A 19,935-nucleotide genomic window follows, 5' to 3' on the forward strand; every position below is an offset into this window, starting at 1 on the left:
CTCGACCCTATTAAGCTGGCATTTCAGGGTACTATTTTATATTTATATAAGGAAAGTTTGAAAGTTAGGGGGGGGCTCGAGCAAAAATTAAAACGAAAAATTTTTTTCATATACAGAATGTAAAAAAGGAAATAAGCATTTTCCAAAGCAAACTCTTTTAACGAGCAAAATTATTTTTTCGATTTCAAGTAACTCGATTAATCATTGTTCAATAATCATCTGAAGGAAAATCCCCAAGACATATGTGGTAATTTTTCAAGAATATCTGTGTATGTCAGAAAATAAATCTTCGTGCCATTTCATAAATTTTTGTCCAGTTAGAAATGCCAATACAGAGAGGTTGGTTCAGCCATATTCTTATCGTTCACAAATTTAGGCTTGATTTTGTATTCTTATTACGGGTTACCCTGAAAGGCTTGGAGAAATTTGTGGAACTAAATTTGAAATTCCATCTAAAGATTGAGCATGCCGAGATTAGGGCGCAGATTTGTGATTAAATGAATATCCGTGCTCATAGCAACGCTGAATTTACGTGGAACTACTTACTAAAACTTAAAAATTAGAGAATATCAGACGTTAGTTCAAATTATAAAAAATGATGCAGCGATGAGTATTAGTGATGCCAATTCTATTTTCTCTTGGAAAGGAGTAATTACCTAGTAACTCCATTAAATAGAAGCCGCCATAAAACTAATGAGAGAATTTGAAAGTCAATTATCTCAAATCTACTCTCAAAGCTATGTTACATTTTCAATCGTTTTTCAAAGTTTTTAGCTGTTAAATTTTCGTGGCATTAAATTTTATTCAAAACTCGAAATACTTTTCAAAATTTTCTCAATCTGTTGAGTTTATGTTGCGAATAATCTTTTACGGAGTTTTTCTATTTGCTAGTTGAGCTACGTGTATTTTTTAACACTGCTAAGTGAAAGCTTTTCACATCCATATAGAGCATTTTTTTTTTTAGTATTTTTAGCATGAAATGCATTCGAATATCTAGGTATGTGTATATTAAATGCATTGAAATTCTTTTTTCCAAAATTTTTCATGCGCTTCCTCATCTAACTCTTGATATAAACTATTGGTTTTAATACAAGCCGTGCCATGTTTATAAGCGCACAACATATTTACAAATTGAAAGACTTTATTTTTTTATTTACTTTTTATTTTTTATAAAAAACATATAATTTAACAAACACTATGTAAATGCAAGTTTCAAACTTGGTGCAATAATAAAAAGAAAATCAACAAACTTGAGCATTTTCTCCCATTTAAAGTATGCTCGACAATACTTTTATTTGGAGGAAAATGCCTAGCACCGTCGGCAAAAAAAATTATAAATTATTAAAAATCAACGCGATTTACTAGCGTTTTATAATTTGCACTTTAACCTACTAAAATGCAATGGGTCATAAAAATGCATACCTAAACGTTTTCTAACATTTTTTGATAAAAAATTCAAAATTTTTGGGTGTAATTATTACAAGTTGGTTTAATTTTTGTAAATGCTGTACGAGGTTTGAAATGTGGATTTATGAGGTGCTGCTTATGCAATGTGCTAAACCAAAAAAAAAAAAATTATAAACATTAAGTAGACAAAGGAAAATTAGCCAAAACTGGCCAAAATGTTACTTAACTTAATCGGCTAACCACAATACATATATGGAAGAAAATGAGCAACACCTTCAACAAAAACAAAAAAATTGCCAAAAATCAATGCTAAGCCCCAGCTACTTAAAACTTGTATGTACTTTGAAATTCTAAAATTGAATGAGCTACAAAACTGCATACTCAAAATCTACCCAAAAGGTTCGAATTTTTTACGAGAGTTTGTTGATTTTTTTTTTTTAATATTGCTCAAAGTTAGCCGCTTATACGTTTTTTGTTAAAGAATAAACTACATATGTGTATTTTTATAAATAATAGCTAAAATTAAATAGCAAAAAAATAAATTGTTTAAGCTTGCGCATATGTGGTGCGCTTATAATAATGGCATGGTGGTATTAATGATTATCAATAATTTCGGTATTTCAAAATCGATGTTAGAGAATATTAGGACAAAAAAAAAAAATAAATCTTGGATTTAATTCTTCAAAACTTCTCTTAATGATTTACCATTATTATTCACGTTTTTTTTGGGATTTGCGAAATTTTGGGTTAGCTTTTTCCTAAACTATGTAAACTAAGATAAATTCAAGATCAGCTTGAATATTTACTTTAATGCTATTTTATTTCATTGCACTGAACTAAACTACTATTTTGTTTAATTGTTTATGTTGTCTCAATAGGTTGCTCTTCCACATTTCAATTCTTATTTTCTTTTCGCAGCTGCAAGGCATTTTGCCACGCTTTTTTTTCAACTCTTAAATGCTTGTTATTCTATTTATTAATGGCATTCCTTTGTATGTATGTAGTATTATTTCTAAAATTCCAAATTCAAACTGTGTGTATTCGTAGGTGTGTGTGTATTTGTCGGAGCAATCGTATGTTAAGTGCTGTTTTTGTGGTGCATTCAAATGTTGAGTTTGTAATATTGTATTTAAAAAATATTTTTCCATTTTAGAATATTTTAAATCACTCAAAGAGCAACAAATGAAGTTTTGTGGTAGTATCTGAAATAATTTTAATTGCATAGAATTTGTGTAAACTTTTTAAATGATTATTGTTTGGACATAGTTCCATTAAGTTTTTTACATTGTTAGCCGTAAATAATTTAAGTTCGGTTTTTTTTTTTTTTATTTAGTTATTGTTCGCTTACTGTTTGGTTTTTCTTTACTTCTGGATTTCAAGTATTTCTTGTAAGTGTGTATAAAAAAATACAATAATTATACATATCGTATGCAATGTAGTAGTTGATAACTGTTTTAATTGCATGTTTGCATTTGTCGATTTGTGATTTTCTTTTTTTGTTTACATTTGCTTTTCGTAAATTTGGACGTTTTGTTTGCAGTTGTATGAGATTTGTTTAATTGTTTTGGTTTTTTGTTTTACATTCTACATACATAAATGTCTTTTGTTGCATTGCCTTTGGCCCGTTAAATTTGATGATTTTATTTTACAAATACTTACATAACTATGTAAGTTATTGGCGTACTCGCATAATTTTACGTATTTAGACGTAACAAATATATTTTGTTTTTTTTTTGCATAAACTTTGTAGTGGTTCTTGTAGTGAAAGATTCAAATGCGTATGTATGTATGTATGTGTGTAGAATTTGTGGCATATTTTCTTAGACTACGTATTTTTTTCTATATCATAACGGTGTCTCATGCAATTCTTCCTGTATTCTATGTAAGTATAATAACTTTAATTTCTTCATAAAGTACGTATGTATGTTCTTTGTAAACTTGTATTTGACATGCAATAGTTGCACTGTTTTTGTTGTGAGCAATTTTATGGGCGAATGCTTTGTTATCTTACAACGATGAAGTATTTTGGTTGGAAAAATTAAAATAAATTAAACAAATTGATGATGATTTTGCCAGATTTATATTTAAAGCGTGAAAGCTTTCGAAGTACTTAAAAAGCTACAGGTTTATAATGAAGGAAAAATAGCTTTCATTGGCAGATAAATGAATTTCATTTTGGGGAGATTTGCAGTCAAGGGGCAATCAGCTGCTCGTAGAGAAAGAGGGCCTAGAAGATCCATACGGGACTGAATACAATGTCAGAGCAATACATTTGCGAGACCGGCGGAATAATAAATATTCACCACATGGCAACAATAGCGAAAATCATTAAGTTTGTATTGATTTAGCTCCTATGAAACGTTGACTCTAAATGAGATATTTTTTAGGTCATTGACCTTGTGTGTGTGTTTGTTTGTTTTCCTTAACCCTTTGAAGACCTTTCAGCTTTCACGCTGGTAGAAAGAGCTTTCAAGTATGGCTTTCATGAAAAATCAGTTTTTACGGATATAGCGTTTAACAATGAGCTTTTAAAAGCTCAATCAGCAAACATTTTAAAACATGAATGTAGTGAATTGGGTACCTAATAATACAAAATTTGTTTTTTTTTAACAACCTCTACTTTTTTAAGCTTTCTAATATACCTATGCCTACCCAGCCAGCAAAAGATCCGAAACCGATCCGGAAGGAGACAAAAAAGTGGATGAAGTGCGTATTTTTGTCAGCTTACTGATTCCATTTCCGGATACTTTGACGATGCGTTTTCCCACTAAAGTGTGCAACAGTATGTGAAACGGATATGTTTTCGGCTGTTTTTTCTGAAATTTATCTGATTGAATTTTGCGTTCAATACGCTTTCCTTCTGCACTTCACAGATACTTTTTCATTATTTAAAAGAAATTAAATAAAATTAGGAAGCGCCTGACGGAATTCGGCACCTTCTGGAAGTTAACAAATGGCGGCATACTCATCTGCACGCTCAGCCACTGCCAACTACGCATACATGCTTTCAAATGCTTAGCTTGAGCAAATAAAATACAATTATTGCTTTCAAATGACGAACTTTTTCCGAATACGAAAATTGATAATAACTGTAGGAGCTTTTCTATTCGTTTTCGGACACGGAAAGTTGAACTAAACTGCACTGTCGAAAAAATTTACGTTTCTTTGCTGGCTGGGTATAAGCATGAATTTATGTAGGGGGTGTATGTATGGAGGGTGTGTTTTTGGGATGTATATTTTATTGTTTAATAATTACATACTTATCTCAGACATGATACGAAGTTCATTTGGATGGACATTTGTGTATATGTATGTATAAATTATCTACATAGGTATTATTTTCATAGTCAAATATTTAATTGATGCGTGTTCTTGTAGTAAAATGTATGTTTTTTTTTTATTTGTATGTATGTATTTATATGAGTATGTAGTAGGTATAAGTTATGTGTGTGAGTGTGAGTGTGCCATTCAGGTCTTTTAAGTCAAAAGTAGGACATATTTATGTATATATTTTTAAGAAAAAATTATAATTTAATATTGTCTGTCGATTGGTCATTGTCAAAGGACTGGCAAGGATACAAGAGTTTTTGTTATTTAATATTTCTTGGTTGTTTACATATGTACATATGTAATTTGTTACTTCACATGTTCATGTACATAAATATGTATGTATGTATATATGTAGAAGCAATCGTTTTTTTATATTTTTTAGAACATACACTTTTATACACAAATATTTTATGTAAGTCTGTATGTAGTCTGTGGGCTTCCGCCAATTCTGGAGACATACATGTGTATGTACATAGGTGTGTATGTATATTGGGTGTTTGTATGTTTATAGTTGTTAAGTCTGAGCTTTATGTGAAAAGATACCATTTGGCTTTCTTTGTTCAAAAAATGTTTTTTGATAGTTTGGTAAATTTTCTTTGGTTCGGTTTGAATTGCATTGCTGGAATATTACGGGTACTTATGTACATCGAAGAACTTGCTTTAATGTAATTTGCTGTAAATGAAATTTTGTTACTCCTTATCTTTTTATGGTGGCATTTTCGCTCAAATATACGGCATAGTTCCTTCAACTTAACTTTATTTCTCTCCGACATTCATTTTAGTTTTTTTTTTCAGTTTTTGCTCCTTATAATTTATCTAATAATTTTGTTAAATATTTTTCGAAATTTTAAAACCGCAGCACGTTGTTATTAGTTCAAAGAAACGTGTTGTTTCTTCTCTACTACATATTCTATGTTGATCCATTGATTTTTTTTTTGCTTTCTATGCTTTCTTTTTTCTTAGCCTTCTTGGCTCGCAATTCTATGCAAAAGCTGTTTGTTAATGTTAGTTAATGCAATAGTCTTCCTCTAGGTTAACGTCAGGGTAAGCTACAACAAGCAAGTTCAGTTAAAGCCGTTTTCCGCGCATCTACTGTGCATGAATTATGTTTACCCAGAGCTTCGCTCTCAAACAATCACTTTCTCGGGCACTTAATTTTCTTTAAAACTACATTACCACCTCTATATACATATGTACTTTTTATTTTTCATTTTATATGTAATCCTATTTGCAAACAGTTCTTCCTCAGCTGCAATCATTTCCATGTCTATGAAAGACTCTCGTGGGCTTCCACCAATTCTGGAGACAACTGCAATTATTTTTTTGGTTTAACTTTGCTAAGAGGACTGCGAACCTCTTCAACGTTGCTGCTAGTTCCAGGTATTAGCCTCTAATTTGGTCATAGTTTTCCCTCTAAAATTTTAGGCCTCCATGCTCTCTGCGAAGCCACGAAATTGCTGGCTAGCAGTGCCAAGATTTTTGTGGCATTTTAACGATTATGTCATTAGAAGCTTGTTAAAAATATTAAATTGGTTTAGGGCAGCTTATTCTTTTTTAATCCAAATTCAACCCTTCTAACTTACGTCACTTAGTTGTTTATGAAAATGCCACCAGATTATTTTATTAAGGAATTCTAATGAAAATAACAAAATTTGAATGAAACCAAATATAGCAAACAAGAAAACAAAAAATTATACAAATAACAATACAAAAGAATCATACATATTTTAAATATTTCATGTATATTTTATTTTGCAAAAATTAAAGGCAAATTAAGAAATACATCACATTAAATTAGTTCGTTTACGCGTATAGTTGCATGCTTCGTTTAAACTATTTTAATTAATTTTTGATTATTGTTCATACATTACACATTTGGAATATTTAAGCTTTGTAGACATACGCTTAGGACATTTTATATACATATGGGTATATACATATATTAGGTATATGTATAAATGCGCTAATTTATAGGTGTATATATTTGTATAATGTAAAATAAGGCTACATAAACTATTAAGCAGAAGAAAATGTACATTTTATAGTGAATTTATAAAAGATAAAATTTAAATTAAAACTTTTAAAATAACATCAAAAGAACAATAGCTAGTAGAATATAGTAGATACATGTACAATTTACTTATAAAACTTTTTTATTTAAATAAAATCTATTTAATATTAATAGAAATTAAATTAGCATGAATATAAGTTTTAACAATATACATACACATTATTTAAAATTGTTTAAAACATAACGCTAACTAAATTTAAGGCGTTGCATATGCATCGCTTAACGCGTTAACATACAGACATACTGTTATGGATGTTTATGCAACGCCTGGCTAACTTTGTGGCATTACAAGCGAGTGAATTAATGATGAAAATTGCAAAGTTACTTAGAACCAAAAAAGGGAATCACTTAAAATATGCTACCTAACATTTTTTTCAATAATAATAAAAAAATAATTGCAACGCGCTGCATACTTTTTTGAAAGCATTTGCGCAATAAATACTTGAGGGTGCAATTGCAACTGCAACTACATACATATGTATATGTAAATAAAAATACGACGGCAGTTTGCGCACACGCCAGGGTAAAACATCTGCACGCATGCATCCGTGTACAGCTTTGTATTTAATAAATCACATACATACTTATTTGTTTTTACTTAAATATATTGCAACGAAACAAAACATTTACAGCACTTTGAAAAGGTGAATTGTATGTTTGGGTGATTATTAAAAAAAAAAAATATTAAAATCTAATACCAAGTTTAATAAAAGCCTATAGGGCTATCTCGTAAGTGATTGGAAATTTGTAGCTAAAATCAATACTTAATGCAGCGCAAACACAGCGCAATGGCGGTGGGTAATTGCGGCTGTAACGTCTCATCAGTGACTTTAAATAAAGGTCAACTTTGAAAGTACTCTAGTTTGGTTGACTAATTAAAATTGTTCAAAACAAATATATGCTTAGGATAAATAATAGCTCGTACTATAAAGCTGACAACAATAGAAAGGAGCAGACTCACCCCTGTTTTTGATATTTCAAAGAAAATTTAAGCGCAAAAGTGAAAGTAGAGTTCTCATTTTTATATCTAACTCAATAGACATACATATATCTATGAGTGTACTGGTCGTTTGCTAAGTTGTTTTTTTTTTTTTGTACGGAAAACACGTAACGCTCATGCTGGATATGTGTTTCAATTTGGACGTTCAGTGCAATCAACTTTGGTTTCCATCATATACAGATTCTTCAAAAGTGTAGTCCATGAGATAAAAGACGACTCTGAAATTTGTCTGGGAAGTTAATTACAAAAATATATAATGCATTGCAGACGGCCATGGGCTAGATTGGTCGGCAGTTGTTATTGTTTCAATTAAGAACACAAATTATTAGGGAGAACCGTGCGCTATGGCAAATCGGTTAATAAATTAATAGCCGGCAGACACCGAATCACTCGTAAAAAAAACTCAATTGTAGATTTATTTTGCTATTGGCTCCTTTTACGGGCAAAATGGAAAACGTTTAACACTACATGTTCCGTTTAGGAGTAGAATGGAAAAATTTTAACGGTGATACTTTTTGTTTTACCCAATTAGTTATTAAGGCTTTAATGGGATAGAACGCAACAAAGGTTGCAGAAGTAGCCTTGTGTATGAGCCATTGCTCTGCGCAACTCTCTACCGCTCAGCATGATCGGAAATAGCTGGTACCTGCCGCCATCCCTTCCAGCACTTACCTACTATCATAGTGTGCGACTATGGAGACGACATTCGACCAAGTGCACTCTTCGTAGGTCTCCAATGCGACATTCACCGTCCCGTTACCATTGTCTGGAGGCAAGTTTATCTACCAACTCGCACCGCAGTCAAAAACTATTGTCCGAACCATTCATTGGCCGTATATCGGGACCGACATCAGTTACGATCACCTATGAGAGGTTCCCCCGACAGTCGGGTCTACGTAACCGGAACTACCCAGACTTATCATCTGGCCAATGACGTGCCACTCCAGCAAAAACTCTTAACGACACCAGTCAGCGCTGCTCACCGCCTCCGTCGCTCTAGAGTTTCTTTAATGAAGCGTAGTGTTTCATTTCATCTCCGATTGAACCTGGATTAGTTGAGTATTACCCCACCACATAGTTCAAAGGGTCAGTTGTGTTTTTTGCGTAAAAAATGCTTGTTAATACAAACGGTTGCCTCGCTTTTTTGAACTTTGCGTTGCACAAAAAAGTAGCGGTAAGACAAAGTTTTGCATTTCAACATAAAATCCACAAACTTGCCGGACACGTCGGATTCTTGTTTTATTGAAAATCAATCCTTTTTTGTAATATTTTGTTTTCTCCATTACATGTCAGCAATGACAGTAGTATCCCATATGGTACCGAAAACAGTAATAAAGGTTTTTAAATAGTACATCAGAGATTGCTGCTCATTTGATATACGATCAACCATTGATCAAAGAGCGCAGAGATGAAAAAATTTAGCGTAAAAGTAACGTGACCAGGATTATTTGACCGTCTGCATAACATCGGACTTTAACAATTCTAGTATTTAGGTCAACAGCCTTATTTTTATTGCTAAAGCATTACAGATTAAAATGCCCAGCTAGCGCAGCCTTACTTGTAACTAGCATTCAGGCGTGTTCAGTGGTTCACAAATGAAAATGACTAATGCTTTGTATTTTTACATTTTGGAATGCAGGGAAACCCATAAAACAATGCAGACTGCGTTTAAGACAAAACAAATTTTTTTGAAAAGCGCATATACGTGCACGACTTACCAAATTATCACTAATCAATGCAACCATTCATTAAAAAATAAACACTTAAACAACTTCCACAACCAGTGCTAATGTTCCTTTCGTTATTTTAATGCTCAACGACATGCAAAAGCCTTTCCTAAAAAGGATAAAAAAAATGCGCGCCTTTAACACTTTCATATACACACTAAAAACTTAAATTGTTAAGCGTACTACAAACTACCAATTGGATATTGCATTTTCCATCTACAAATTTCACATTTTAACACATCGAATTTAATTGCATAATTTCTCTTAACTGCTTTAACTGTCCAAGACAGCTCGTTCAACGCGCAACACGTTCTAACGAATCTGGCGAGTTTTTGGATGGAATGGGGCTGGGCGGAGTTTGGGAATGTGTGGAACGTGTTTTTTTTTGCATACAATAAATTTCGATATTTTGTAATTTAAGGGGACACATCGAGAGTTGCACATCGAGTGTAAACTAACCATTATAATTACACATTTTAGATTATTTAGCATATTTCCAAATACATATTTTTAATATGTATGTATGTATGTGTGTATATATGTTTGTTTATAATTGCATTTCGTTTGTTCGTTCATTAAATCAATCATTAGTTTTTTGCTTTTGTAAATCATTCACTTTCGGGAACGTTTAACATATACGCTACGCGCGGCATTTCAACAACGCAACATTCACATCCAGTTGGCATTTCAATGCTGCTATGTGGCAATTTTGTTTTTTGCTTGCTTTGTTTTCGGCTGCGTTGCATTTAAAATGCTGTTGAGCGTCGTTTAAAACGTCTCGTGTTCGCATCGATGCCGGTGACTTGAGCCGTAGCTCTCACCGTTGTGACATCTCCTGCGGCTGCTGTGCTGGTTGCACGCAATTTGGTGCATGTGCGCGTTGGTGCAGCAGCGCCTCTTACATTTGCTGCAGTTGAAGTGCTTGTTGTTGTTGTTGTTGCGTTTGCAGTTGCAGTTGCTGCTGTCACCAATGTGGATTGCTTGCAATTAGCCCAGCGGTGCATTTGATGCGAACATTTTGGATATAATCATTTGCGTGACGACGTTGCGCCACCGACGCTGGACAAAGATTCACCACGACTCTTTGAGCGCGTCATAGACGATTCTGCGGCGTAATGAAACATGGATAAGACAATTGTTTTTATAATGTTTTTTTTTTGCTTTTATTTTTATTTTTCTTATTCAGTAAAATAATTTTCATGCCTTCTTACCTTTGCTATTAATTTTCTCAGCTTTATAGGCCCGCATTGCTTTGCCGCGCTTATCCAATATCAACTTGTCGTAGCGCACAAATATACCATGTTTGGGTTTGCATTGGAAATACTGTATGCCTTGTACGGTGCCGTCGTTCTTGCCTGTCGGGGTGTCCAGTTCGACGCCAATCCAAGTGCCCGCTTGGAAATGTGTGGTACCAATGTAGCTAATTACTCCACTTGTGTTGTAGGGGCGTATTAGCACTGACTCACCAACCAGCACCCAATCGGGTAGCGAAGCTTCGATTTCTGTGAAATTCGAATTTAGTTAGATGTTAACTTTTTAATAAATAACAAAATATATTTTAATAGAAAATTATATATAAAAATAGGATATGAGTGAACTTGGCATTCGCAATGCTTCATTTTTATACTTTTCTAATTAGGCGTTTCTTTATCAAATACAATATTCGTTAGCGATATTTATATTGAATTACTTATCGATATTTGTAGCTAAATATTTATCGATTTGCTTATATATTTTATGCTATTAAACTATTTTTAGGAAACTTACCGATAAATTTATCGATATATAAAGTTATCAATATATTTATTTAATTATCGATATTTATCAATTTATTAATACATACATATCGCTGTTTAAAGTACAAAACCGTGTATCGTCATTCTGCAAAACCGCGTAACTGACTTTTGCTGCCAAAAATTGGATTTGCTCACACAAACTCTTGGCGCAACCCTTATCCATTCGTCCTGAAATATACTAGCTAGAAATGCGATTACTTTATAGAATAAGAGAACCATTTTGAAATATGAGAGTTTTTACTCTTCAGAAAATAATTTATGCAACCTCACATACGCGGTTTTGCATTTTGTTGATACGCGGTTTTGTACTTTAAACGACGATATGTAGATAATTATCGATATATTTTACTCATCGTAAGTTTTATACATAAAATGAAAGAGCCTAATCAACGCATCGATACATTTATCGACATTTTTATCGATCTTTGTAATGGATTACTCATTATTGAGAGGGTTTAAATATATCTAGGTATGTTATCGATGTACATATTTTTCGTAATCATTACATCCAGAGATCGCACCGAATGTCCACTTTAGAGCAAAAACCGGACATTTTGTTTGTATATATAAACAAATCAACGGATATTATTTACCGGATATCCGGATTTTTACTGTATACACGAATATCCGTACTGAGTATCCATTTTATAATATATGTAAAGCAAAAATTTCTAGTAAAATTATCGTTATTTTTAATGAATCGATTTTTTGGTACGGCCCTTCTCTGATTTCTGCAAATCTTCTCAAATCGATTTCGAGCCAAAAACGTGTGATGGGATCTTAATTTTTCTGCTATTACCACATTTCATTCCACTTACACTTGAATTCGGAAAATTTACTCGATTTGTGAGAAACACGAACATACATTTCTGCAGAATTTTGGTGGGCAGAACCGAATCTGACCATATTGCTTTCAAAATCTATAAAAGTATCTATTATTTACAGTCACTGAATATACGTATGTAGATATGTTCGTGATACGTATGTGATTCGATGTCATTATCCATTTTGTTTCCTAATCGTAGTTGTTCTTTTGTTCTACATTATCATATCATAAATATCATAACTGATGATAAAACGAGTACGCTCGCACGAATTAATATCGCGTCTTGTTCTTAATTAACATAGTGAAATTTTATCCCGCCAAAACCAAAACTCTTTCACATACCTGCATCCAGTTCCATGCTGCCTGTCATCGACACATCCAGCCGATCGTTGGATGCCGTCATTATGCCCTCCATTTGTGCCACCGAAGCGCGCTGTAATTGTGAACGCGACATACCGCCATTGTTGTTCGTGCTTGTAACACTACTGGACATAACAATGACGCCACCTTGTGGCGGTGTCTTTTTACGACGTACAACTTTTCCAACCGGAAGCTGACCGCGTACAATGCCATTACCCTCTAACGGCTGTTGTTCAGCCTCCGCCAACAACGCAGGTGCAGTGTTCAGCATTTCATTGCCATTTTGATTGTCTGTAGCAATGTTGTTACTAATTATTTTTGCTGTTGTATTTTTGTTGTTCTCACTATTATTGTGATTACTATTCAACATAGCTGCTGTAGTTGTTGCTTCGCAGTTATTGTTGTTTTTAATTTTAACAACATCATCATCGTTTATGGTATTTGCCATGTAATCGCTGACATCTGCGATGCTGGTGTTTGCGTCGGCATTGGCAACGACATTGGCAGCGGTATATTGTGCTTTTGGTAAAGTGTTTGGCAGCTTTGCTTTTGTGTTGTTGGCGTCATTGTCATTGAATGTTGCAATGATTTCGGTAGCTGATTGTGTGTCTGCTATGGTTTCTGGTGCTGATTTTGATTGCTTGTGCGGCGTTTCGTTTTGATTTTCATTAAACGCCGAATGTGCTGTCGTTGATTGAGCTTGCTGTTGTTTAGCGCCATTTGATTTGGGCATGTCTTTTAGGAAAGGATTGAATCGCGCCTGGCGGTTAGGTGGTGAATTTGAATTAAAGTCTAAAAATTAAAAGAATAAAAGGTAAGGATAAAAATTAAATTTAAACAAAATGTAATGTAATAAGTAACTGATTTAATGCTACAGTTAGAAGACTGCACGTTTAAGTATTGAAAAGTTCACCGATTGAATCTAAAGTTACCCTCAAGTGCCGATACAACATTTCTTCTCTCGCCCCAAGAATTTTATTGGTTCTACGATCCCTTAGTTATTATGTTTTACAGAGCTCCTTTGTCTGGTGGAATTCACTAAACACAGCTGCACTAGCTTAACAGCTAGACCACGGTCTGCCGTAATCGGCATTAGTGGGGAACTAAGAACCACTACAACATTGAAGTTATGTGCTATGCTGAACATAGTGCTTGCCGATAGTGCAGCGGTTAGCAAGCTCGAAGACTGGACACTACAGAGTTGTGGAAAGTTTCGCTTTAATCCCTAATTACACAGAGTACTGCGATTGAATGTGGCGGGATGACTAAATGAAGAAAGTAATGAAGTTTTTAAACGGATAGGGCGAAACTTGATAGCACGGTTGATAGAGAGTATTTCTGCTAAGACCACTCTATCAACATTAAACTTAGGCTTCTTGGCCTAGAATGGATTGCGGGTGATTGTTGTTGTTGTTGTTGTAGCGGCTGCTAAGCCCCGTTCGAGGCGGTTCATCCATCAACGTTGTCGTCAATTTCAGCTAGGGGGAGGCCCAGGAAGTGTGCGACTTCCACAGGGGCTGTACATAGGGACAGGGGCGTTAGCTGAGTGCGGTTCTCAGGGCATGTGAAGAGGTGCCGGGAGTCATGTGGCGACTCTCCACATGCCGGGCATCGGTTGGGCACATCCTCGTTGATTCTACTCACATAAGAGTTTTGCCTGCTGCAATAGCCAGAGCGAAGTTGGGCAGTTCGTAAAGATGCCTCCTGACGTGTCTTGGCGAGGGCTCTTCCGCGAGCAGCTGTCCGCTGGGATGGCCACGTCTGTGGCTCCCAGCAAGGAACTGCTTACAGAGCATTATATTATGCTCCTTTACTGGGAGCATCTGGGCCTCGTCATGTAGGTGGTGTTGGGGCGTCATCAGAAGGCATCCTGTCGCTGTTCGTAATGCCGTGTTTTGGCAGGTCTGTAGCTTCATCCACTGCGTCCTGCTAGTCCCCGGCGACCATAAGGGCGCTGCATAGTTTAGAACCGGCCCGGCCAATTGCCTTGTATGTTGCCAACAACGTTTCTTTATCTTTGCTCCAAGTGCTGCCGGCCAGCGACTTGAGGACATTGTTGCGGCTCTGTACTTTGTTGACAATTGCGGTTGTATGCGCCGAGAAGGAGAGCAGACTGTCGAAGGTAACTCCCGAGGATTTTCAGGTTATTCACCGTCGGTATTGTTACGCCAACGACGTGAATACCCAGTTGCAGTCTGACCTCCTTCGTCCAGGTGGTGAAAAGGGTTGCCGAGGATTTCGCAGGGGATAGGGCAAGGCTCCTTGCAGTGAAGAAGCGAGAAAGAGTGAGGGGGCCTCTATATCTTCTAGTAGCGTTGAATGACTGACAGTGTCGAACGCCTTGGACAGGTCCAACGCTACTAGAATAGTTCTCTCACAGGGGCGGTTTCGGTTCAGGCCCCGAGTTATCTGAGTGTTTATGGCGTTAAGTGCTCTTGTTGCGCTATGCAATTTACGGAACCCATGCTGATGCTTCGCTGGGGTCAGGTGGTTCGTAAAATACGGGAGCAGCAGGGCCTCGAGTGTCTTCGCTACCGGGAAAAGGAGGGTTAACGGGCGATAAGACTCTCCTTTGTTGGCTGGTTTCCCCGGCTTGAGCTGTGGGACCACTCTCCCCATTTTCCAGATGTCTGGAATGACGAGAGTGGCCATAGACAGGTTGAGGACCTCCGTTAGGTATGCTACTCCCGCAGTACCCAAATATTTCAGCATCAACATGCATATTCCGTCGGGTTCAATGGCTTTGGAGGCTTTCGCCTTCCCGATGGCTACCCTTACCTCACCGCTGGTGAAAACAAGAGGCGCACTGGGATTTGGCATTTTGTGCAGCCTTCTAGTCATTCGACGTTTGGTTTTATCCACCGGAGGATGCAGAATGAACTGCCGGCCAAAATAGCTCGCGCATCGCCCCGGGTCCGACGAAGCGTGGTCACCTAAGTCTATCTCGACTCTGTCGTCACGCTTCGTCGGGTTGGACAATGACCCCACGGTTGACCAAAGTTTGCTCACACCAGAGGCGAAGTTGCAGGTCTTCAAATGGTCTTCCCAATTCTTCCGCTTATGTACGTTCACAAGTTGCTGAATCTCCGCATTCAGTACCCTGATACGGGGATATCCGGTATCGGCCTGACGAAGGTTGTCGCGCTCATCGGCTAGAACAGCCGCTTAAGCAGGAAAGTTCGGACGTGGATCCTTAATACATTCTGCTCTGGTGAAGCGAGCTGCAGCAGCGGTGACAACCCTGCGGAACTTACGTTCACCTACATGAATGTCGGTTGGTATGGGTAGTGCAGTGAAGGCGCCCTCAGTAACATTCGTGAAGCTATTTCAGGGTGATATCCTGCCGGGCAGCTGGTGACAGGGGGTACGTATACGTTAAATATTTCGAGCTCAACAACGCCTGACCGGATAGCAATACCCTGACATTCTAGGATGGTATCCCTGCGGTCGATGTCTGCTTCAATAAGACGATACTGCACGATGTGGTGCGTGATGAACGCTAAACCTCCACCATTATCTCACTCGCGATCTCGACGGTATACGTTGTATCCGGCGCAATTCAACAGGGTTCAATGGCCATGCAACTTCGTCTCTTGGACCGCAGCTATTAATAATCCATGCCTTCCCATAAAGACAGTTATCTCCTCGATTTTGCTCTGGAGTCCGTTACAGTTAAATTGTAGCACCTTTGTGTGCCTTGGGAGGCCGATTGTGATGTGTGGTGTTAAAGAGTTGTGTTGCCTGCGGGCCTCCTGCTGTACGTGTAACGTGTAAACGGGGTTAGATCGCCGAAACAACAGCCCTTGGTCGGGTAAAACCCGAGTCATTCCGGTACGTAGAACCGGCAGTGGGAGTCGTTAGAGCTTATTTCGCTTACAAAGCCGCAGCTCTGACCGCAGATATCATAGCCGATAGGAGGGCGATGAGGTGGAATTACTCTCAATTAAGCTTTGGAGCCTTCACGAGGCTAAAGTTAAAATATATTTTGGCTCGCATTACCTACTAACCCGCTACCAAGCACCACAAAAGTGGCGCGTGAAGACAGCTCTTAGTGCACCCTCCTTCAATCTCTGCTATGAGATAAAGGCCACCTACCATCGCCACAGTCAGCAATCTTCTAGATAACGTACCCAAGACTGTCGCGTCCACGTAACCGTAACGACTCAGATTTATATCTTTCCAAGGACTGTCACTGCAGCAACGCTGTATCTATCTTTTACTTTCTTTCTTTGCTTCATGTCGTCTGTCTAAAGCGCCCACAAAATCAGCGAATACCCCTGTTATATATTCCTTTGCTTCTGATCCCACTTCTCTCTTAATAACAAGGTCATGTAGTGCTAATTCACAGAATCTTTCGACTTTTGCGCGCTGATTTGTATGAAATGGTCTTTCTTAATGTAATTTCACAAACAAACTAATATAAATAGTTCCGAATTTGCAAACCATTCCATTTCGAATGGATTCAGTGCTCTGGAAACGCTTAAGATTTTTGAAATAGAGCTTTTAACTGCTGTTAATATTGAGGTGGAAATATGCTATTATTCGATAACACTGGCACAAAAGAGTTTGTCTATTCTCGTGATGAGGCGCCTTATCTTTATGTATTTTGACGCGCTAAATCCAAATCCGCTGTCGATTTTCGCCTAACGCCTTCGAGTAATTTGAAAAAAAAAAATAGCGAAAATTTACTCGCAAATTTAAGGGTGTTAACCCAAAACCGACTACGGATTTGGATGCAGCGCGTCAAAATACTAAAAGATAAGAGGGTCTCATCAAAAGTACAGAAAATTTTTTTTCTTGGTGCCGGTGTAATTCGGTCAATTAATTTTCAACTTACCTGGTGTCTCATCAATGCTCATTGAACGCATAGAAGCGATATCATCGTTTGTTAAATTGCTGCACGATACCGCCTGCAAAAAATATAAATGGCATTGAAATCTTTTTGCTAATAAATACTCGTAACTAAGAAAGTTCGTCATCAACATCAAAAAAGACACTAAATGACAATTTGGAAATTTTATAGGCGCAAAAAATTAATAAGAAACACCTTCAGTGCTGTGGTAAGAACGAAATGTCACACTTTGAATTTCAGTATGGTGGTGCATTCGAGAGCTAAGAAACGGGTCATTAAATAGCACTTCCAAAAGTGTCCTTTCGTGCCTTTTGCAGTGATGCAGAAAAGTTATTCCTACAAATTACCTGCGATCCATAACCGCTCGATGTTGACGAACTCATGCTGGGCGTTGCCAGGCCGGTTAAATGCTTCATATTCGCATTGGCGCTGGACGTGTAACTCAAGTAGCTGCTATTTGAATGATTGCTGACATCCATGAACGAGTCCATTGTTTTTGAGGCTGTGAGCCGTGAGCGTGTATGATAGTTGTTCTGTTGGTTCTTTTCCTGCTCATACTCGGCGGTATACTCCGAATCGCTGTAGCTGTCTTCGGGCTCTTCGGCGAGCGCGCGATGAACACCCAGTGGCTCTTCGTGAAGCGTGGTCATGCGCATGCCCAGTAGCTTGCTGGTAGCCGGTGAAGCTGTATTATAAATAAACAAATGCCAATTAGCAAGTAAGTGATAAATTCTTAAAACGAAAATGTGTTAAAATTTAATAGTTTTAGTTAGAAAAATAAACATTTATTTATATTTTAACATAAGACATATTCAGCTTTTATCTTTGTTTTTGCATAAAGACATTGGTTAACACCTACGCTTGGTTGGCGGATTGCGTTGATTGAAATTCAAATTCAGATTTAAGAACGTTGGACGCGCTGCATTCCCAAAAAGGTGGCAAGAAATATTTACATAAACAATTTGTATATTATTAATGAGCCAAGCATTCAGGGCAGTACATACATACATATATGGAGTAATTATATATGCATTTTGATTGTAGAGTGTGGTTTAGGAACACAAAAAACTAAACTAAAATCATTTTTTGTTGCGCTGCACTGCGTCAGTCAGCAACAATAACAACAACAACAACAACAACAACAACAACAAACTAAAGGCACACAACAACAATTCAATGTGAATAGTGCGTGTTGAAAACGATTTTATTATTTTTATGTGAAGATACATAGTGATAAGTATTATTTAACTAGAAATTATAACGGTAGAATGTGGCTATGCAGATACTATATAAAGGCTACAAATGCTGCAAACATGTGGCTACAAGTAAACAAAACAATGCGCATACTCAAACGCCTATGCTATTATTGCAACTATTTATGTATTAGCGTGGGCCGAAAATCCGCTTTTTTGGAATTTTTGATTCGTAATAGCATAAATTTGGTTCACTATGCTCTAAAAATCAAAATTAATTAATAAATTTTTTTACCAAAATTGCAAGTATCTTCGAAAGTATTAGTCCTACATAATTTGGTATATGGACCTTTTTTTTTGTAGAGAATCGAAGTAAGCTAATAAAAAACTTTTTAGCACTTGAACTTTGATGGACCTTGGCAAGCCTAAGATATTGACCAAAAATTGTCATCTTTCACACAGATTGTTTTTAGAGCATAATTAACCATATTTTTGCTATTACGCATCAAAATTCTAAAAAAACGGATTTTCGGCCCACGCTATTATATATATATGTATAACTAATTTCAATGGAAACACAGAAATAGTTGGCTAAAATTGAATTACAATAAAATGGCTCTGGATGAGTATGAAACGCTAACAACGATTAAATGTTGAGTTGGATAAAGGAAATGTATGTAAATAAAATTTAATGATTAACACATTGAGTGCCAAGCGAATTCGATGAAAGTCTTCCCCGGAGCCCACGCAGGTTTTCATCAAACACAATTTGTATAGTTAGAGTTTGTACCATAAAACCGACAAAAATCATCACGCGCTATAAAAATTGCTCGCGCTGGCCCTGTAGGCAGCAACTTTTTCACTGCAGCTTCTTGACACTCCTCTTCGTACCAGTTGTTCTTTTGGACTCGCTGAAATCCGACTAGTTCTTCGGCGGCGGTACTTAATGAACGGGAAATATGGTTCCAGTGCTCGCATATGTCAGTTTTTTTTAAGAGTGCTCTCTGAGAGCAAGTGGGAGAGTCAAGTAGCGAATGCATTAGCTGCTGTGACTGCAGCTTTTCGACGTTAAACTTTCCTTGCATTTTCGGGCGCACATTTTTTGCTGCGCAGAGGCGGGTGCGTATCTTGGCTGTAACAAGAGAAAGGTCCGAGTCGATGTTCGGCCCTCGGAGTGTACGTACGTCCAATACACTGGAAGAATGCCTTACGTCTATCACAACATGATCGATTTGGTTTCTCGTTTTTCGATCCGGAGACAGCCACGTAGCTTGATGGATCTTCTTATGCTTGAACCTAGTACTGCATACTGCCATGTTTCGGGCCCCGGCGTAGTCGATCAGCCTCAGTCCGTTGTCAGGCGTTTTGCCGTG

The 19,935-nt window shown here is 36.8% G+C and overlaps 1 protein-coding gene across 1 annotated transcript in view; it reads right to left on the reverse strand.

The window, feature by feature from the left end:
- Window positions 1-7,903: 7,903 nt before the first annotated feature.
- Window positions 7,904-19,935, reverse strand: part of LOC118742572 (kinesin-like protein KIF13B) — a 70,490-nt gene continuing 58,458 nt past the window's right edge. Inside the window, exons 17-22 of the mRNA XM_036474742.1 lie at window positions 18,229-18,288; window positions 17,717-18,054; window positions 17,355-17,427; window positions 12,500-13,309; window positions 10,747-11,037; window positions 7,904-10,640 (exon numbers count right to left, since the gene is read on the reverse strand). Of these exons, the coding sequence (XP_036330635.1) occupies window positions 10,564-10,640; window positions 10,747-11,037; window positions 12,500-13,309; window positions 17,355-17,427; window positions 17,717-18,054; window positions 18,229-18,288 (1,649 nt within the window). The 3' untranslated portion in view covers window positions 7,904-10,563. The remainder of the gene's footprint in view (window positions 10,641-10,746; window positions 11,038-12,499; window positions 13,310-17,354; window positions 17,428-17,716; window positions 18,055-18,228; window positions 18,289-19,935) is intronic.

This window comes from Rhagoletis pomonella, unplaced genomic scaffold (genome assembly GCF_013731165.1).
Source record: "Rhagoletis pomonella isolate Grant_MI unplaced genomic scaffold, Rhpom_1.0 Rhpom_scaffold_00007, whole genome shotgun sequence".
Taxonomy (NCBI): Eukaryota; Metazoa; Arthropoda; class Insecta; order Diptera; family Tephritidae; genus Rhagoletis; species Rhagoletis pomonella.